Here is a 22,384-nt window from a genome sequence, read left to right as displayed (position 1 = left end):
TCTAGCACTGTACTCTCATAGCACTACATTCTCATCTACCTTGAAATCAAGAATAAGGAGGATGCTCTCATGAAATTGTAGAAAACGTTTTTTTTTTAAAGATATTTTTTAATAATTAAAATTTAATACATATACTCATTTAAATTATACTATTTTTGTCAAAATTATGTCAGAGAAATTAATTTGACTGAAAAATAGTGAATTAAATTTTGAATTTGTTTAAATTAATATTTTTTTATAAAAAATAACTACAATACTCCTATTATATAAAATGACTAAAATACTTTTATTATATATATTAATTTTGAGAATCCTAAATTCTAGTCATTTTCTTCTCTATCGTCGTTATAAAGTTAGAATTTAAAGTTTTCAATATATATATATATATATATATATATATATATATATATATATATATATATAATAGAGATATTTTAGTTGTGTTTTATAATAGAGATATTATACTAATTTTTTATAAAAAATATTAATTTATACCGGTTTAAAATTTAATTTATTAATTTTTTATTAAACTAATTTGTCCGATCTAATTTTAATAAAAATAATATAATTTAATTGATTATATATGATAAATTTTAAATTTTAAAAAATATCTTTAAAAAAAATATTTTTGACATCTTTATCTAAGTGGATTCCCAAAAATAACAATAAGTTTTTCCTAACTGCTTTCATGATAAAAAGTTGTACACTAAGAATATTTGAGGGACTAACCATATGAGATATTAAACCTGCAACCTAGGTCGTTTAAATGATGAAATTTGTATATGCTATATAAAATTAATTAAACATATCCTATAGCCAATGTATCATTTAGGGTTTAAGGTTTACGATGTAGTAGCATAATTATCGAAAGAACCTACAATTTTATAATACCTTAAAAAAAAGGAACGAAAATAAATGCCGGTGAAGATGCAACCAAATAAAATTGACATTAAAAGTTACTAAGAACTAACATTCTGCGAAAAAAATAAAAAAATGAAATGAAATGAACCTCATTAACAAAGGATTTATTACTATATTAGTACTATTTAATTTTGTTGTTAGGTGAATGGGGGAGAAACACAACAGAGGTGGCCATTAGTAACTTCGGGTTCTCCTTTCTAATGGCCCTCAACAAACACTACAGAACAATTTAATGTTTACATTAAAAATTAATCTAAAAAGTGGTCAATTCATGGAAGAATAAAATCAACACCACATCAAGCAATAAAGAAAAGATAAAAAATTTTAAAAATATAAAGAACATATGTTGATTGCATTAACATTCTCAAAACCAAAGCTCTTTTACTCTGATTCAATCACAATTTGAAAAAATACAACAATTTTTGCTATATATATATATATATATATATATATATATATATATATATATAAAAGTTCAAAGTCTTACATAGTAATATTAGATGAAACACTTATATAGAAGAGAAGCTTAATTTATTGAAATCTAATATCACAGCAAACACGCCTTGAATTCCTTTCCGATTCTTGAGCAAAATTTGTTTATATTCTTAGATCTATAAATATACCTACCAAAAAAATTGACACCACTATCTGCAAAAATATAGTGAGAATACTTCATAGTGTATTAAAATGAAACATTGGCATAAGTAGAAGAGGGAAAAAAAACAGCATGTAGATTAAGCATTTTCTCTTCTCTACTCTATTTTCAGCATGAAAATCCAAACAGTTTTGTTGAAGTTCCATAACAACAGCATGAGAACGGTCTAAACCAAATATATGTGCAACTAAAAAAAATGAAAGACAAAGAGTAAGGCTTAGAAATGATTCCACAATGACACCAAAAATTCTAACTAAAGGAAGGTATTTTACTAAAAAACAATCTTCAACATATAGATGAATGACAATATCACACTCAACATTGAATTTGCAGTATTCAGTATTCAAGTGCACAAATGACACTCCATCTATTCATAAAAACAATCATAGAAAAAAGAAAAAAAAAACTTAAAAAAAAATAGAAAAGACTTGAAACTAAACAAATGGATCCATTCACTTCTCCTCCTTTTTCCCCATTAAAATTAGCACTAAATCATTGCATCACATATTTATCATACATGAAAGACTAACCTATGTAATAAATCAAGAAAGAATGTTCAAAATAGAGCCTTCCCAATCCACCTAAACCATGAAAAAAAAAACAAAAATCAAAAGAGGTAGTACAAAATTGTTAAAAAATGGCTAAAAAGCATTCACTTACCAGCATAAATTTTCTCCAGAACTTACAATTCACAGTATTCATTTTGCATTTATCTTGTTCTCATCTTCCACTGACTTCTCCTTTCTCTTATCTTTTCTAAACCAACACTCTCTATGCTCCAAAGATCAAAGCTTCCAATTGCACGAAATACTCGGAGTTAGAAACAAAGAACCAAAAAAATTTTCTAAAATAAAAAAGTACAAAAAACTATAAATAATGTTGCAGTTTATTCCCTCAGTCAAAGAGTAGTAAAGATGGAGCGAGGATGAATCATAGTATATAATTGATCTAATATATGATTTAGTTAATCAAAAAATCAAAGCATTGAGCAGGAATTGATCAAATAAAATACTGACATGGAAGAGTTGAAATGAATCTATGAGATGGGACTTGATGTGTCGTCGAACATGTAGTATACATTCCTATCCCCTCTTCCCTTCTCTCTCCATCTAGCCTCCTTATCTGTCACCGCCACCTCTGTCGCCACCCTCTTCTCCTTCTTCTGTCGTATTTCTTTTCTTTACCCTCAGATTTTCTTCTTCTTCTCTGCAACATTCTGTCTTTCTTTCTCTCTTCCCCTATCTCCATCCTTCTCTCTCCCTCGCACCTCACACCTCACACCTCACACCTCACACCTCACACCTGAAGTGGATGGAAAACAAATTGTTAGAAGACAAATTGGTCCTTAATGACCAAAACGACGCGGCATGCATTCCCACTTTCATGCCTATCATCCCAAACCTCCTCTTCTTCTTCTTCCATGGTGGTTTCATCGCACCCTTTCTTCCTCTCTTGCGTCCTACACCATCACCCTCCTCCCCGGCGACGGCATCGGCCCCGAAGTCATTTCCTTCACAAAAGACGTTCTTGTCCTCACCGGCTCCTTCGAAGGTATCCTCCCCATTTCCCTTTTCCCCACTTCATCCGCTCTTTCACTCTTCAAAATCCCACAATTTTCCTAATTTTCCCCCCTTATTGCATCAGGGATCACATACGAGTTCCGAGAGATGCTTCTAGGAGGCACTGCATTGGACGCCACCGGAGTCCCCATGCCCGACGAGACCCTTGCTGTTTCGAAGCAATCCGATGCTGTTCTTCTTGGTGCCAATGGAGGCTATAAATGGGATAAAAACGAGAAACATCTGAAGTCAGAGACTGGGTTGCTTCAGCTCCGGCCTGGCCTTCAAGTTTTTGCAAATCTCAGACCAGCCACTGTCTTCCCACAGGTACTAATCAGCTCTTGCTGCTTCTTCTCACATGGAAATAATCTGCATGCCTTTTTATTTGTGCTGGTTATCCTCTAGTTAGTGGATGCTTCAACCCTTAAGAAAGAGGTTGCTGAAGGTGTTGATCTCATGGTTGTGAGGGAACCCACTGGCGGTCAGTCTTCCTTCGGTTCTCCGCTCATTATACTGAATTTCTAGTTGCTGTCCCCTGATTCATAGGGTTAAATCTTCTTGTCCGTGCTCTCTGCTTATTCAAGGGTATATATTTTGGAAAACCCAGGGGCTTTCGGACCAATGAAAATGGCCAGGAGACTGGATTTAACACTGAGATTTACTCTGCTCATGAGGTATCTTACTAATTGGAAAATGCTTCTCTATATGAATTATAACTTGCTTGTGATTTGTGAGTGAAATATAAACAAAAGCTATGGTTGCAATAGAATTCGTCAAGGTTGTTGACCTTGGTTGAATACTTAAGTGGAAGAGAATTCATGTGCACTATTTGATTACAGATTTTATTATTATACAATGATTCAGAATAGTCGATCGAGCCAACAAATGTGAAAAATATATCCAATGATTCAGAACTTTCACAATTGTTTGATGTGAGATTATGTTGGAGGGGTTTCTTTCATAAAGAAGGATGGAAAAAAGATTGTGTGGGAGGGACATCTAAGTTAATGTGTTGCTTACAGTTTTCATATTTTTTTTCTTGGTTTCTCTGCCATGGAAGAAGAAGAGGAGGTCTGGGATGATGGGGATGAAAGTGGGGATGCATACGGCGTCGTTTTGGCCATTAACGGACACATCACTCTCTATCTCTCCACCTCAGTAATCTATGTTACCGTTTCAAACACCAATTTTACGAAAAGACTTAATTGTTACAGAATTTACATGATAAGAGATCAAAATGTATTTTCCAATTTTGAGGAACAAAAATGTCCGCATTTTAAAAGGTCAGAGACCTATTTATCCTTTACCCTTTATTTTATTTTGTTTTTCCCTACTACGTGTCGCTCAATGAAAACAAACACTTGTCGAGCAATCAACACACTGCTACTCTCCTATATATATATATATATATATATATATATATATATATAAAAGGTTTTAATCTATGGGCCAATGTATATATATATATATATATATATAATATGATTTTTAATATACACATAAAATTTAGTATAATTATATATACTGATATAACATATATTAAATAAATCTCAAATAATTAATTTAATATATGAAAATTACAATTGTTATAATATAATTAAAAAAAGTATTCATAATTTTATTTTTTATTTTTTATATTATTAATATATTAAATAATCATTTTAATATTATTGCTTATAGAAATCCAAATATAACCCCTCGCATTTATTTTTTTGTATAGTATTAGAAACAACTTTTTTCCTGAATTTTCGGAAAAAAATTCATTTGACTATTTGAATTTTATTATAGTGTATTCATCTATCATATTTTTTTAGGGTTTTGACTATTTGCATTTCGTATACCCATATAAAATTTAATGTGCCAATCCTTCTGTTTTCTCTACACCATTGCATCTTTTACTCACAGCCCAACCAAACACAATCTTTTTTTTTTCGGTGAAATTAAGGGGCCAAAGCCCAGAAGAAAAAAACTAACTACTCTCTAAAGGATAGGAAACTAATTCCCTTTTTTTCTCACTATCTATGACCCTGACGAAATCACTTGGTGGAGAATCTAAAAAGATAAAAGCAGATTGCTTTCCCAGGCTTCTTTTGGCAAGCCAATCAGCGCATTTGTTGCCTTCACGGAGGGTGTGATTGAAAGCAAGCTCCCATGGTCTATTTATCATGTCTTGTATATTTCTTAAAAGGGCACTGGTATTTTGCGATTGAAACTTCCGATTTAAAATGTCATAGGCCTCAGTTGAATCCACTTCCACAATAAGCCTTCTCATGCCTAATTCCCACGCCATTCTCATCCCATGGTAGGCTCCCCACAATTCTGCTTCCAAAATCGAACAACATCCAAGATTAGATTGAAATCCCGCCAACCACTCTCCCTCATGAGTTCTGAGGAGACCTCCACAGCCTGCTTTTGTCCCGTTGTCTCCTACAGCTCCATCGGTATTCACCTTAACCCATCCCTTGGGAGGTATACTCCAATGAATATACTGATGAGACTGTGATCTTCTCCCTTTCATCCCCTGCTGTTTTCTTTGATAAGCTTCCTTAAAATTTTGGGCTGTATTCCTAATCACTACATTGGTGTTCTTGGGTCTTATGAACGGTGGTGAGAATATCTCTTGATTTCTCCACTTCCAAATCAACCAGTTAGCTACAAAAAACTCATCCTTCCAATCCAACGGGGAGTGTTTTCCAAGATCATTTTTAAGATTGAAATTGATCCACCCTTTTAAGTATAAACCAAAGAAGACCGCAACCGCAGCTGGGTTTAAGAGTTGAGTCCAAATTCTTGAGGCTCTCGGACAATCTCTCAAAATATGGAGTGTTGTTTCAGGGTGTCCAGTACAGCAATGGCAATTTGGATTTGTCCTTAGCATTCTGGCTCTTCTACTTGTTGTCAAAATTCTTCCATGAGAAACCTGCCACATGAAAACTTTTATTCTCTCTGGCCCCTTCCACTTCCAGATTGACATCCATTTGGACGTGCACTCAATATTTGTTGTCTTGGTAAGTTCTTTATAGGCAGATGCAACAGTGTAACATCCATCGGTAGTTAATCCCCAACAAATTGAATCTTGCAAATCTTTCTTTGGGGGAGGAATGGATTTAATGATGTTTATGATGTGCTCAGGCAGAAACTTCTGAATATCCACGATGCTCCATTCACCCTTGTCATTTACATAGTCCACTACCAAATCATCTTTTCTAGAACTAGGAATTGGATTGATGGCAGCTCTATCAAGTCTATCATAATTCGGCACCCATTTATCCTTCCAAAAAAGTGCATTTCTCCCATCTCCAATCACATACCTACAATACTTTTCCACCTGTGGCCATAATCTCACTAATTCTTTCCAGAGGGTGGAATCATTTGCCCTTCTACTCAGCCCTTCTGTTTCTTCCCTTCCTTCTATATACTTGCTAATGAAAATTCTTGCCCATAGTGAGTCTGATTCTGTGATAAGTCTCCAAATGATTTTCATAAGGAACGATTCATTAACAGCCTGAAGGTTCCTCATTCCTAATCCGCCCTGGATCTTCGGCTTGCAAAGTGTACTCCAGCCAATGTGGTGGATTCTCTTATGTCCTTCAGAATCACCCCAGATGAATTTTCTTTGGAATTTCTCTAGTTGGTTGCATATCCCCTTTGGTAATTTCGAGTGTTGCATATCAAAATTTGCAAGCGGGCTCAAAACTGTCTTGGCTAGAGTGATTCTCCCTGCAAGTGACAAGCACTGGGTCTTCCATCCCTTTAATTTGCTCTCCATTCTGTCGAGGACATTTTTAAATTTTTCTTTTCCTTTTCTATGGTTACTAATTAGGGCTCCTAAGTATCTCCCCAAGACCGGTTTCTCTTGAAAATGACAAACATTTAAGATGGCTTCTCTGTCTTCCCTTCTCGTATTGTTAGAAAAGGTAACAGTGGTTTTGATGCTACTTATTTTCAAGCCAGAGACAGAGCAGAATCGATCCATACATCTCTCGATTTCCTCCATTTGGCCTATACAAGCTTCTCCAAAGACAAGCAAGTCGTCCGCAAATAAAAGGTGAGAGATTGATGGTCCCGTGCGCCCAACTTTCATCGGGGTCCATCTTCCTGCCTCCACACTATCCTCTATAAGATGTGACAGTCTATCCATTGCTATGACGAAGAGGTATGGTGAGATGGGATCCCCTTGTCTTAGCCCTCTGGTTGGATGGAAGTCCTCAGTTTTCCCCCCATTCCATAGAACATTATATTGTACAGAGGAGACACATGCCATGACAAGGTGAACAAATTGCTCTCCCAGGTTGAAATCTAGAAGACAATTTTTGAGGAAGTTCCATCTGAGGCGATCGTATGCCTTTTCAAAGTCAAACTTTATTGCCATTACTCCCTTTCTGCCTTTTATTTTCTTCATCGAATGAGCTAACTCTTTAGCTATAAGAATGTTATCATGTATTTTCCTGCCTGGAACAAAACTGGATTGAAAAGGAGCAATTCTATTCAACATAGCAGGCTTGAGTCTTTCCACAATGATCTTCGCGATACACTTATAACTAACGTTGCATAAGGAGATAGGTCTAAACTGAGTAATAGAATATGGAAATTTCACCTTGGGAATGAGCGTGATAAGGGTGGAGTTGATATCGTTCATCAAGTCTGGATCCGCCCACTTTTGTCTCACCATACTGATTAAACTCTCTTCCACCATCTCCCAATGTTGTTTGAAAAATCTAGCAGGAAAACCGTCCGGGCCTGGAGCTTTCATATACCCAATCTTGAAAAGAGCTTCTTTGATCTCTCTTACTGTCGGCATCTTCTTCAGATTCTTCTTGATGTTCTCGTCTAAAGAGGGATAGGGCCTTACATCATATAAGAAGGGTGGCCCTTCGTTATCATCTGTATACAAGGTTTTGAAGAAGGATATAACATGGCTTGCCAACTCCTCGTGGTCTTCAATCCACCTCCCTTCAGAGCTCTTCAATTTTAAGATTTTGTTCCTCCTTCTACGAATGATGGTTCGAGCATGATAATACTTAGTGTTTCGGTCACCTTCAATCACCCACTGGTCCCTAGATTTTTGCATCCACATTATCTCCTCTTTATCAAGGATATCCTCCAGCTCCTTTCTCAAATTGATCTCAAGCTCCTCCAGAAAAGGATTGTTGCCATAGTTACCTGCTCTTTGTATTCCTTCTATCCTTCTCATTAGAATTCTCTTCTTCTTTCCAATATGGCCGAATGTATCTCTATTCCACTTGATAATCTCTTTCCTAAATTGATTCAGAGATTGATTCAGGTTGATGCTATTTTTCCAGTGTCCTCTGACAAAGTCATTGAATTCAGGATGTAATTCCCACATTGCTTCATATCTGAAGGGTTTGTTTTGAATTTTCTGTGTACATGGCAGCATAGTCACATATAAGGGATGATGATCAGAATTAATCCTTGCCAAGACTTCCACCCGAGCCTCTGGGAACCTGGTCCTCCAGGTCACATTCGACATTGCTCTATCCAAACGCTTGAAAACTCTATCTAAATTCTCCCACTTTGGGCCTCTCCACGTGAATCGATTTCCAACAGCTCCAAGGTCAATAAGCGAGCAATCATCAATCCATTTTCTAAATCTTCGGCAAGCTCCTATATCCACTCTTCCTCCACCTTTCTTTTCGGAAGGGTCAGCAATGTCATTGAAGTCTCCAATTACTAACCAACCTTGCCTTATGTTCTGTTGAAGATTCCTTAGATTATGCCATAGCTCTCTTCTTCTACCTTCCTGTGGGCTTGCATATACTGCCGTAAGAAGCCACTCTTCCTGTATACCTCTTTTAATTCCCAAATGCACATGCTGAGCTTTAGACACTAACACAGAAATATCGATGTCTACATCATTCCACATAATCCATATCCCCCCACTGAAGCCGACAGCCTCCTCAATATGATAGAAATTAAAACCCAGCTTTCTAATCACATTTTTGGCCTTATCACCACTGCATCTAGTCTCCAGCAGAATCACAATGTCCGTTCTATACACCTTCAAAAAATCAGTCAGGGTACGGCCAAAAGGCTTCCCAGCCGCCCCTCTACAATTCCAAGCCATAATATTCATAAAGACAAAATAAAACAAGGAGAAACTATTCCGCCATATTCATGGCCTCCTCTTCGTCATAGATGACTGTATCTGATTCATTTCTTTGTGGTATTTCTCGCACCTGATTCTCCCCAGGTTGGTTTTGATGGTGTCTCTGTTTCTCATATAGTTCCATGACTTCAACCATTGTCACTGTGTTGACCGGATTCAAGTCTGGTGGCTCTGGTTCAGGCCCTTCCATGTCATCCATATGCTCATCCGACATTATAGTTTCTGGAACAAATTCTTCTACCAATGACCTATCTTGGCCTTCCTCTCCGATGGTAGTTGGGGGTTTGTTGCTCTGCTGGGTGTTTCTATGTTGGCTACTGTTATTCTTATTTGTGGGGTTCATGTTTTGGTCACTGGGTGCTTCGTTGGATTTGGTCTGTTGGGATTCATTTTGTGTTTTGCTGGCCCCAATTTGGGTTTCAGTCTTGTTCAAATTTGATATCTTAGGGATTGGACTTGGGTTGGGCTGTGGTATACTTGTCTTTGCCTGTTTTGGTTGCTGGTTAGTGGACTGGGTCTTATTAGGCTGGGGAGTACTGGTTTTGTTCTTTGGATTAACCACGTCAGTAGCATTTTTCCTTCTGCTTTGTTTTTTGTCAATTGATGTGTTGGGCTGGTTTCCTTTACTAAAGTTAGTGTCCTTCTCCATAGATTGCTGATGTGGTGTAGAACCTTCTTCAATGATATGATTCTCTTCTTCTGCAGCACTGAGAATAGCAAACCTAGTACCTTTTTCTTGATTCTGAATCTTCAAAATTGCATTTTGGGCACCTCCACTACCTTCTCCAGGCTGGACTTTTCCTGCTTTTTTGCCACGATTTGTCCTCTGCACCATCATCCATGGTCCGTACGCACTGTCTTCCTCTTCCATTACCTTTTTACCCTTGCTATTATTGTTTTTTCCATTATTACCCTCTTCATTTTTGTCATTTTGTGGAACCTGCTTCTCTCCAACATCCGACTCCTTTTCCGCCATGGCTACTGCCCCTGAGGCCCCGTTTGCAACAACTTTCCGAGGGCAGTTATTACTATCATGTCCTACTAATCCACATTGGAAATAGATGCTGTGGAGACCTTCATATTCAACCAAATATCTGATTCCATTAATAGAATATTGTGAGACAAGGGGTTCTGTCAGATCAAGTTCAACACAAAGTCTTGCAAATTTGCCTCTGCTCTTATCTGCTGTATTTGTGTCCACTCTCATAGTTTTTCCCAGAATGTTGCCAATCCTTTTCAGCATCTCCTCTTCATAATATTCAATAGCCAAACCCGGAAGCCTAACCCATGCAGCTATACTATCTATGGTTGCTTCCATTGGGTTAAAGTTTGGTTTCCAAAACCTAATGGCTAAATAATGATCAAAGATTTTCCATGGACCACCTGTCAGGGCAAAATCTAAATCCTCTTGTGAGAAGAATTTCACAATAAAAAATTCGTTGCCAAGATCTATCACCTCAATAGAGCCCTGTTTTCCCCACATAGCCTCTAATCGTCTGCTTAGTACTGGCAGTGAAATTTTTCTTCCAAGCAATTTGACAATCAATGTATCCCACCATTGATGTCTCAGTGATTTAAGTCCAGCATTATTAATAATAAAATTATAAATACCATTTACCTTCTCTACTCGTATTTCAGGAGAGGGCTCATGGCTTTTTTTTCCATTGCTGCTATCGTTGGTTTGGTCTTTTTCCATCTCTTCTGTCTTCTCTCCAGGTTCTTCGTCTGAAGAGGAAAAGCTATCATCTTCCATCTCTCCCACTGGTCTTCTCCCCCCTTTCACTGCATCTCTGAAGGATCTTGTTGTTGCTCGGCCTTCCACTCCACTCTCTAGCTCTCCAATCATCCAATCTTCCTCTCTCGGCACTAAGGATATCTCCCCTGAGAAAGCCTCACTTTCTCCAATCTTGCGGACCTTCTTTCCATATCTCTGAAGGAGCTCTGTATCTCGCGGTTCCATATCTCTTGGGTCATGAGACCGTGAATGTCCTCCACGGACAAAGCCACCTCTCATGGTGGTGAAAGAAAGATACTGGTTGCGAATGAAAAGATGTACGGAGAGGGAAAAAAAGATACTTTATTGTTAACCAAACACAATCTTATTCTTTTTATAAGATCATCATTTTGATCAGACCACATATCTACATGTTCACTTTCAAAGGTCCATCTAAATAATTAATTACTTTGGACCAGCCAACAGAACCAAACACAAAAATTTAACTGACTCCACCAAATATAGTTGTAAAAATCGAACCGGTGATCAAATCGATTAACCTACTGATTTATTGATTTATTGGTTCAATCGATAAATTACTGATTGAACTGATAAAACCAGTCTCATATAAATAAAAAATATAAAATAATAAAAAACTTAAAATTAAAATTTGAAATGCATATCTACATTAACATTTTATGAAAAATCAAGTCTCAAATTCTAAAAATAACTAGTAGAAAAACGTAAAATTTATCAGTACTACTACAATAATATCTTAATTTGACACAATAAGAGTAACAATTCATTCATAAAGCTTGTCATTTAACTATAATATTAGTAGATTTTAACACTAGTATCAAAACAAATAATTTTAATCACAATACTAGCATTTAAATAGATCAAGCAAATTAATAAATTTTTAGTAAATTTTATATTTATATTAATAATGGCACATAATTAAAATAGAATTAATACAAAAAATAAAAAATTAAAAATTAAATTAAATTAGTTATTTATAATATTATATAATTGAATGTATATTATATAATTATTATTTGACATACGTAAGAGCAAGGAATATAGTAGCTCAGTGGCAAGGGAAAGAGGTTGCATTCCCAAGGTTCTAGATTTGAACTTTTGCTTTAACATTTTGACAATTTTTACAATAAACCAATTTAGTTAGACCGGTTTATACCAATTCTCACCGATTTTGATCGGTTTCTTCGATTTTTATCGATTTACACCCGTTTTTTTTAAATGGTCTAAAAAATAAACCAAACCGATTTAAGATTCGGTTCATTGATTTTCCAATCGAATCGATCGGTCCGATTCGATTTTTACAACTATACCACCAATTTAATGTAAAATATTATTAATTACATCTATTATATTATCGTTAACTGCATTTATTATCATTTTTAAATGGTTTGCTAAGCATCGACAACTGGCACTGCCAAGTGCAGGGCCCACGCAGACTTTTTGTTGGCATCATCATCCAGTATTTTGACAGCGATAATACTTCTCTCGACACGCTTTTCAACTACACTCAACACACGTATCATCAGCCGGTGCGAACAGATATTGCCTTCAGCACAGTAGAATTTTCCTTGATCTTTAATTAATATGAACCGCTAGCCAATGAAAACCTTACTCAACTTCTTTGATAATTCTTCTTCTCAGTAGTGGTTACGTCGTAATGCTCCCTGGTGCACTGTGAGGTTTCCTCCTCTCTTCTTTTCTTTTCCTGGCATCTGCCATGGCACGCATCAAAGCAGCAGCTTTGTATATTGGCTTGGGCAAGTGCCTATGCCTAGCAATACGCTTAACTTCAGGCAGGTGGATATAACGTTTCTTAATGGCTGCATGATACTCATGCTTCTTCCGTTCCTTTGGGAGAACAACTCCAAGTTGTTCTGATGCCTTAGCCTTCCAGAGCCTGAGATTAGTATCATCACTTCCAGATATCACGTAACTTCCATCACCTTTGAACTTGACACAGAATACCCTTTGCATTCTCTTAGTGTGATAAATCTCCCTGCTATGACCACTGTTATAATGGAAAAGCCTTACTGTTCTGTCATACGATCCAGTCACAAATTCTCGACCAGTATGTGAATAGTCAATGTCCATCACTGCAGAAACATGATCCGTATGAACACATTTGGCTTCATCTAACTTTCTAGCATCATAGCTATAGCAATTTCCATCTTCATTTGCAGCTGTAAAATTTATTGGTTCCATTGGGTTCCATGCTATCGAATTTGTTTTGGTCATCATTATCATTTTTGTCACTTGAGAAGCCATACGTAGATCGTATAACATTATACCTCGGTCACTAGCAGATGCTACTAGGAGATTTGGTTCTCCGGGATTAAACCTAACCGAAATTACTGAATCTGTTTCCCACTGAAAACTGTTTATAGGCTCAGATCTGTTGTGATTCCATATATCTACTTGGGCAGCAGCTGTGGCAAAAAGTTCACCATCCACTGGTGATCAACAGCCAAAAATGCATACTTCCCAACATGAACACTTGCTGGCTCTACAAAATTTTTAGTTTAGTGACCCAACTCCATAAGATTATCAACAGAAGTATTCCAAAGTTAACAGTGCAATCAGTACCACATGACACAAGCATGCGCCCATCTGTTGATACAGTGAAGCCTCTGACAGCACCTTGATGACCTGACAAACTGTGCGCCTGGAAGCTATATCCCAGAGACGAATATCTCCATCCATTGCACCAGAAAATATCCATTTCAATTGTGTAGGATTCTTGGCCATACAGGAAACCCCATCTATATGCCCATCCATTGCAGCTATAAACGGTCTTGCAAAAATCTTGTCCAACTTGACAGCATTGAGAGCACGGACATACTCAACAGCTTTCTCTTGAGTACGAAGGTCGGGATCGTAGTTGCGGAATACCCTCTCAAGGTCTTGGCTTCGTTCCCGGGTGAATTCATCAGCAGAACGAGATATAACTTTGACCTTCATTCTTCTGCAATCTGTCTAATCTAATAAAGCAGCTAAAACAATAACATGAACAGCACTCATTCTATCTATGTTCCCCAGCGAGCTGAAGAAGCAGAGACAGAAACCACGGCGGCCACGGCGAATGCGATTGAGAAACAGAGCAGACGGTGGCAAGGGTGGAGTCTGCTGCTCATAAAATTGTGAAAAAAATTGGAAAAGAAAAAAAAAAGAAAAAAATTTTATTGATTATTGAATTGTATTGTATACTAAAAAAGTAAAACATTGACTCATGAAAGATAAAAATAAGATAAAATAAAAAGATATCATACAGATAAAATAATAAATATTAAAATTATAACTGAAATTATGTATTTTATTAGGTTAAATTTGTGGAACACGAAATTTTTTTATTATTGTTATGTTTTATTATTGTTATGTGCTAAGGTAGAAGATTAATTTAATACAATTCATATAATAACCATGAAATCCACCTTCTTTTACTCATGTTATACACTCCTTGATTTATTCCTTAGGTCTAAACCAAGTAACATTAATTAGCCTCACCCATAACTTCACCCGGAACCTAGAAATATATTGACCATATAAAAGTATGTGTGTTACTGTTTCAGCACATTGACAATATAACATTAGCAGCACAAAAAAACATTTTGAACTTAAATGAAATCAAGAAATAAGAGAGAAAATAGAATTTTAGAAGAAGATCTCAAAATTATTCACTGAAATATTTTATAAAATTAGAATTTTAGAAGAAGATCTCAGAACTATTCAATAAAATGTATTATCTAATCAGAATTTTACACACTAAAAAAGATTGTTTTATATACATCACATAGTAGTTAAGAAATTAATTGACTAAAAAAGTTTGTTATAACAGAATTTCTGTTAAAAAAAAAAACTGATTTCTACTATTATTACTTCTTATCTTATCATTAATAGAACTTGTTTGTAAATATATCTAAACTAATAACGAGTGATTTTGATATAAGGAAGAATGGTCAGATGAGTAGCAATTTGTTATCAAGAGAAACATAGTTGTTGCTAATAAAATTTGTTATAAATAATATTCTAATGTATTAAGAAATTATAGTGGACAAAAATAAAAGAAAAAATGAGTAAAGATTTCATAAAAAGAGTTTATTATAGATTTTTTATATTTTAAAAAATTATAATTTTTATCATTTAAATGTATATTTTAATTATTATTATCCAAATCATTTGATTCAGTTTTATCCATTTTTATCTATAAATTTTAGTTGCCTTATTCTGTTTTGTTAATTTTGTTACCCAACGAATTCTACTTCACCTCTCTAAAAATTTTCTCACTTCAAATATACTACATTATATAATTGACATGAGGAGAGAGACATGAAAATAATTACTGCCCAAAATCAAATTGAAATAAATATTTTATATTGTGCACGCTATGATGCTATTATCCTAAGTATATGTCATTCCTACATGATTTATACACATCCAATTAAGGATCACAAAAAGAAAGATGCCTGAATATTAATTAACAAGACACATTTGCTATATATTATGAAATAAATCAAATAATAGTTGCTTTATATTTCACAATGAAATATGATTATAAATCAACAAAAAAATAATATGTAATAAGCGCTACATTGTTTTTTAATTATTCAAATTTAAACTAGAGAAAAATTAAAATCCACCCCAAAAAAATGATGGGAATATTACAGTTAGAGTTGGAGGAGTTCTTGAAGGGTGAATGGTGTGAGAACAGATTTATCAGAAACCATTCGCTTTGCAATAATTGAATATGTGGCTTCTGTTGGATGAGCTCCATCCCAAAAGAATTTTTCTTGTGGATCTGAGCATGGCGTTTTTAATGGCATACACATCAAATTAAACGATGTTTCGCAACATTGGTTTCTCACATCACTAAAACCTGCAAAATTAAATACATAAATCAAAGAATAATCCGATGCCGATCTAAGCTCTATTTAAGAGTTTATCATTGACCAATATATTAATATATGTACAAGGCAGGATTCAAACTCCCCACACTTACTTAAGCGGACAATTAAGTTGATTATTCTACTAAGTACTAACCTAAATTGATTTATTATATTTATAGTTATTAACATCATTTATATTCAAATTATTTTTATTGACCATCTCATTAACATCATTCAAAATCATTTGAATTCTATGTGTAATAGTTATCAAATTGTAAATTTTTAAAGACATAAAGGAAAAAAAATACACCAATACTTTTTTCTTATTTTCGTCTTACATTTGAATTGATAGTAGTCAATTATTAATTTTTTTACTAAAAATATTGGCAGCTAAGATTCTCTAAAATAATAATGCTAAAAGTCAATTACATGTTCACTATAAAAAATTAGATAGAAACGTACATGAAGTTGTTTTCGTTTAAAGTACATAGTTAAAAATCATTTAATAAATTTAATTAAATTGTCATATAATAATTTTAATTATTAACTTCACATAAAAATACTTATATGTAAATTTTTATTAAAAAATTATTAGTATGAAAAATTTTAACATTTATTTTAAATATTAATAATAAAATTAAATCAATTAAATGATAAAATATTTTTAAAACTTTTAAAAAATTTTAGAAAAGAAAGCATATTCTTCCAGTTCAAAATTAGAGGCTTGTTATCAAAACAAGAATATATAAACATGATTAAATAATAGTTGTTGTTCCTAATAACTTTTATATATAGATATCTAATGCAACCTCAAAGCCTCAAGGAAAAATTGATATAAACTATTAAAATAGTACTCAAAATTTTACGCTAACAAAAATAATCTTAAATATAATTTTTAAAAATTATTTTTGCTTATAATATAAATTTTTGAACATCATTTTAGTAATTTATTTTTTGCACAGATAATCTCATAAATTTAATATAAAAGAAAAAAATTAAATGCAACCTGTTACAATATCAATAAAGACAAGATAACAAACTTGAAAATTCATGCAGAAAAATCAAAAAAAAAAAGAAAAGAAAAGGTTTACCATATTTGGTTGGATTTAAGATGATCTCAGTGGCGGTGGCATAAATATTACCCTGAACGAAGACGGCTCCGGTAAGGGTGGAAGAGAGACGTTGAAGCATTGAAGGAAGCCTTTTGTTAAAATGTTGAACCAATGCGTTTATTTCATCAACACATGCACCTTTGTGGGGACGTGTCTTTAAGTACATTGGGGTGCACCCTAAGGGGCATAGATCGTTCAATATTATCTTCCTAGCTCCCAACTTGTATAGTTGCTGTTACAATTAGATTCATGCGTTTAGATCATTTTTTAAATAATAAATTTAAAAATTAATTACTTTTATTAATATAATAATATACGATTAAATATTTATTTATACAAATTAGTTTTTGTGATAAAATTATTAAATCAGAAATACTAATTGAATAAGTTATTTTTATAATTAAATTTAATTAATTTTTTTTATATTTTTTCTTTTTTCTTCAACTAATTATATGTTAAAAAATTATTGAACTAATTTGATTAAACTTAATTATTAAAATAAATTGATATATAATATTACCGTGAATAAATTATAATTACCTATCATAAAAATTATTTGCATTAAATGATGTAAAATGAACATCTATGCACCTATAATCTAGCAACTTATATTTATGGATATTTTAAAATTTTATATTATTACTACTTTTTTCGAAAGTTTAAACTAATAAGAAGAGAAATGTAAATGGTTATTTTTATCATGCTTTTATAAATAAGAATTTTTTGTATAATTTTTTTTGTTAAAGATATATTTTTTTTATTTAATAAAGATCAAATTCTAAATTTTTTTGTCATACAAATTTTGACATTACGTCATAATATTACTTTTTTTTTAGTTTAAACTGATAAAAAGAAGCATACTAATAATTATTTGTGTGACAAAAATGACAACAAGTGTGATTGGTGACTACAATGATGAGATGACATACCTGCAATTGTTTTTCAAGGGTATTAATGAGAAGTTCAGCAAAGGGTTCGGGTGCGTAAACAGTGGATGTGGGACTTACGCCAGTAAAAGCTCCAAGATAGTTGATGAGGTAGTCATTGTTGCCTATTGACAATAAATATATAGCTTTTGATAGATGCTCAGATATCTGACTTTGGGTCATATGTATGGGCAAATCCCTTGTAATTGTCATCTGAAAATTGGCAAGTTGTTCGTCCAAAGGAAGCACCACTCCCTACAACAAAAAATTAAAAAAAAAATTCTATGATATAATATTTTGACAATGGTGTTCATTAACAATGAATCAAGATCAAAGGAAAGTTTAAGAAAGTAGTCGAATAAGTAGGTTTCTGAAAAATTTGAAATGATTTATAAGCTTAGAAAAAAATGTAATGTCGGTAGAAAATAATTTTATATATACATTTAATCATGTATCATTATGTTTGTTAGAAAGATAGGAGAGAACGATAAAAAAAAGTTTGAATATATTTAAGTTGTGTGAAATGATACAATATAGAAAAGGTATTTATAGGTGTTAAGAGACGTAATATTTTATAATAAATATCTATGTGTGTTAAATAATTCTAATATATTCTAATAACATCCCTCTCAAATTGCTGCAACAGAAGCACAAACGAAACTATTACAACAAAGCGCAAATAAAACTGTTGCAATGAAAGCACAGACGAAACTACCGCAAGAAAAATGCAGACGAAACTGCCAAAAAGATGGTGAACTGGCGAAAAGGTGGAAAATTGTAAAGAGATGATAAAATGTCAGAGGATGACAAACTATCGAAGAGTGACGAAAAATATATTGTTTTTTCACGAGAATAGGTAAACAGCGGATGATAGTGATGTTTTATTCATTAGAATCAAAAAGACACAAGACAGAAAAGATAGGCTAATCGGTGAGGTAAAAAGGCATCAAAAGAGTAACAAAAGGCAAGAAAAAAATGACAAAGAGGAAAAAGGTAAAAATACAGTAAAATGACAAGAAAAACAACATATCCTCTTCAAGAAGGATACCATGACTCTGATATCATATTAGAGGATAAGAGAGAGTAATAAAAAAATTTGTGTGTATTCAAATTGTATAAAATGATACAATATAAAAAAATATTTATAAGTACTAAGAGACATAATATCCTATTAATAAATATTCATATATATTAAATAATTTTAATGAATACTAATTGATTTTAATATAGGTAAATGCTATGGTGCCTATGATATTGTGCCTAACTTACTAAAAAAGTCAAATAAATAATATTTAATAAATTTAAAATATTTTGTTTTTATTTTATATATTTTCTTTTTTACTTATAAAAATAAGTTAACAATTTAGACACCATATAATAAAAATTCACCTTTAATATATTCTAACAATGTTAATTAAAATAATTATTTTTTACATTAACTGTCTAAATAATTATTTAAAAAAATAAATATAATTGATCATTATAAAAAATATTTTACATTGTCAATACATCAAAAATAAAATCATAATAAAATACCGAGGTTTTAAATAATTACAGCAACAGCATTATAAATCTCTAGTTAAATAACTGTAATGTACACAACTATCTCATCATCATTTCAAAATGTATAACTATAATGTTGTAATTCTTTAGAGACTTTTTTTTTTCTACAAAGACTTATAAAACTTCTACAAAATATTTTCAAAAACTTGTTTAGATTTTGTTTCTTAATTTATAATTTATAAGTTTATCACAAAATTTTCAGGATCTATTTGTCTTATTACTCAAATTAAAACAACCACAAAGAATCATTCAAGAATCAATAATACTTCGGAAATCAAATCCAAATTCAAGAAAAATATGAAAAAAATATTCAGAATTTATACCAGAGGAAAAAAATAAAAAATAAAATATATATATATAAAGGAAAATCAAGGTCTAGCAATTTATTAGTACTTACAACTTGTGATCCAGTATATTCAACAATTCCAGCAGCACCAGATGCATAATTAATTCCGGTTAATGAAGATGGCCCTTCTTTACTTAAGTATGGTGGAGGATATGGCAATCCCATATATTCAGCTGATCACCAAAACAAAAACACTAATTAGTAATTAGCTTATTAGGAAAAAAAATTATTCTAGATATTTTCTAATTCAGTAATATTAAGAAAATAATAATTTAAAATTATCTTATTTAATTTAATATCTATAATTTTATGCATATAATATCTAAAATTATATATTTATTACATCTAATATTGTGAATTTATTTTAGAAATTATTAATGAATATAAAATAGGATAAATTATATTTTTTGTTCTTGAAATTTGGTAAAAATTTTAAAAATATTTTTTATTTTATTTTATTTTAATTTTGTCTCAAAAATTTTTAATTTTCATCAAATATATCTTGACAACTAAATTTTCAAAAAAATAAGACCAATCTAACAATAATATATGAAAATTATACTTAATTTGCTTGTATGTGTTAAAGATTGTTCTTATGAAATTGTTATTGAATTGATCCTAAATTTTTTAAAAAATTAACAGTTAGTAGTATATTTGATACAAATAAAAAAATTTTAAGACAAAATTAAAACAAAATAAAACTTAACAGTCAATTATTATTGTAAGACAATATTATTTTTTGATATATTAGTATTCTCCTGTACATGGAATAATTTTTTTTAATTATTCTATCATCTATTTTGATATTGTTAAACACACAAATAGTAGAGAGGAAGAGTATATATGAAAATTCTCTCAAAAGAAAATGATATTTATTATTATTGTCAGAAAAAAAAACAGTTAAAGATATATAGAAATTAAAATAAAAAGAATCATGCAACAAAAATGGGGTAAATGTACAACAACAACAATAATAATACAAACAAAAATAATTAATTAATGTGATAAGGGAAAAAAGAAAACCTAAAAAGTCGACAAGGTTTTTTCCATTAGAAAATCTTCCAGTGGGGCCCGCAGAGAAATTAGAACCATATGGATAGTAATTTGATTTTGCTACATCAGGGATCCAATTGTTGTTACCATTATCAACCAATGAATCACCAAACACATACAATGCAGGTGCAAGGGGTTGTGTACAATAGATTATGGCGAAAAGATTTGAGATCAAAACAAACAACAAAGCAAACATAGTGCTTGATTTCATCATCTTTTCCATTTTCTTGTCTCCCCTCCTTCCAACAAATAAGAATAGGGTGACAGGAAAATGAAAAGTAAAAAAAAAAAATTAAAAAATTAAAAAGTAAAAGAATAAGAACTTAAAATTTGTTTTGCAATTGGATTAATAATTCCCAGAAAGTTTGTAGAATTTATAGTAACAAAATATGCGCATTTTATGGCCTTCATGACAAGTACTAGGAATAAATTAACTCTGATGAGTAACGGATATTTCGAGTAAAATAATTTATCTTTTTAGGTGTGTTTTGAACCAAAGAAGAAATGGATGAGAAATAATGCTCACTCAATAGCATATATTTTTAATGTTTTTATTTATAGAAAAAAAAATTGTTCTTCATAAAAATTAATAATAGGTTAACACTTGTCAGGAGATTACTTTTTAGAAACATATTCTACACATGATGATGAATTACTTCCATCAATGTTCCATAAAATATGTGAGGAGAATCCTTATATAGAAATTGATTAGAAACATTCCAAGAATGCATTTGATTCAAGTTTCAACAGAGATGATTTCTATTAAGAGCGTACTTTACAATGACTATTAACAAAAATTAGGGCGAGTTAGTCATTATATCATATGTTAGTGTTTATATATTTTTCAAAATTAGTATTTACTCATGGATAATTTTATGTTATTTTGTTAAGAATAAGAATTGCAATAATTTAAATTTGAAGGTTCTAATTTTAAACAGAACATTATTGTAATTCAAAGTCATCAATAATAAATGTCTTGTTCAAAATAAACAAGTTTTTGATAATATTTATGTATTTAAAATATATTTTCATTATGCTAATGTGCTATGATTTACAGTTTTGTGAAATTATTCATTGTAGATCTAACTAACTACCTATCTATAATTCAAATTTTAGACTTGAATAATGAAATTTGTTACATGGAGCATGTTATACATAGCTACTGCTTTTCTGATTAAGTTGGTGAAACATATTAGGTTGTGAATCAACTTTCAGAACCCTTTGTATAAAGTTTAGAGCAAAGTTGAGATGCTAAAAAACTTGTGCATGCTCTGATTATTTCAGGTGTTTTTGTGATGGTCCAATGATATAAATTCTTACTTCAAACTTCATGGTTTTATTTTTTATGGCGATATCAAAGGGATAGAATCACAAATCCTATAATATCTATGTATGCTTCTCCTCATTTAATTTTATGTCGAATATATAATGAACAATCTAAAAAAATAATATAGGACATATTCCCTACTATGTTTGATGATGCTAGTAA

General features: G+C 32.1%; 2 protein-coding genes and 1 pseudogene across 2 annotated transcripts; 1 reads left to right on the top strand and 2 right to left on the bottom strand.

Moving 5' to 3' along the window:
* The first annotated feature begins 2,943 nt into the window (after nucleotides 1-2,943).
* LOC130957693 (3-isopropylmalate dehydrogenase, chloroplastic-like) lies at nucleotides 2,944-3,821 on the top strand. The gene is made up of 4 exons (XM_057884537.1): nucleotides 2,944-3,127; nucleotides 3,221-3,462; nucleotides 3,541-3,614; nucleotides 3,719-3,821. The coding sequence occupies exons 1-4, from the start codon at nucleotides 2,944-2,946 to the stop codon at nucleotides 3,819-3,821; spliced, it is 603 nt and encodes a 200-aa protein (XP_057740520.1).
* Nucleotides 3,822-12,623: 8,802 nt separating this feature from the next.
* LOC130957320 (uncharacterized) lies at nucleotides 12,624-14,021 on the bottom strand (annotated as a pseudogene).
* A 2,869-nt stretch (nucleotides 14,022-16,890) lies between these two features.
* Nucleotides 16,891-21,118, bottom strand: LOC130957692 (GDSL esterase/lipase 7-like). Its single transcript, XM_057884536.1, has 5 exons — nucleotides 20,866-21,118; nucleotides 19,894-20,015; nucleotides 17,937-18,188; nucleotides 16,987-17,239; nucleotides 16,891-16,901 (listed from the first exon to the last, which is right to left on the bottom strand). The coding sequence occupies exons 1-5, from the start codon at nucleotides 21,116-21,118 to the stop codon at nucleotides 16,891-16,893; spliced, it is 891 nt and encodes a 296-aa protein (XP_057740519.1).
* Nucleotides 21,119-22,384: the final 1,266 nt, after the last annotated feature.

The sequence above is a fragment of the Arachis stenosperma genome, chromosome 10 (assembly GCF_014773155.1).
Source record: "Arachis stenosperma cultivar V10309 chromosome 10, arast.V10309.gnm1.PFL2, whole genome shotgun sequence".
NCBI lineage: Eukaryota > Viridiplantae > Streptophyta > Magnoliopsida > Fabales > Fabaceae > Arachis > Arachis stenosperma.
This window is presented reverse-complemented; position numbering and strand designations above follow the sequence as displayed.

Excerpts from the sequence above, each read along its gene's own strand:
- LOC130957693 (XM_057884537.1), top strand. The coding sequence starts at position 2,944 with ATGCATTCCCACTTTCATGCCTATCATCCCAAACCTCCTCTTCTTCTT. Across the intron at positions 3,128-3,220 it reads CCTCACCGGCTCCTTCGAAG|GGATCACATACGAGTTCCGA; the intron begins GTATCCTCCCCA and ends TTATTGCATCAG. Across the intron at positions 3,463-3,540 it reads CAGCCACTGTCTTCCCACAG|TTAGTGGATGCTTCAACCCT; the intron begins GTACTAATCAGC and ends GTTATCCTCTAG.
- LOC130957692 (XM_057884536.1), bottom strand. The coding sequence starts at position 21,118 with ATGGAAAAGATGATGAAATCAAGCACTATGTTTGCTTTGTTGTTTGTT. Across the intron at positions 18,189-19,893 it reads AATATACTGGATCACAAGTT|GGAGTGGTGCTTCCTTTGGA; the intron begins GTAAGTACTAAT and ends TTTTTGTTGTAG. Across the intron at positions 17,240-17,936 it reads CCCTTGAAAAACAATTGCAG|CAACTATACAAGTTGGGAGC; the intron begins GTATGTCATCTC and ends TAATTGTAACAG.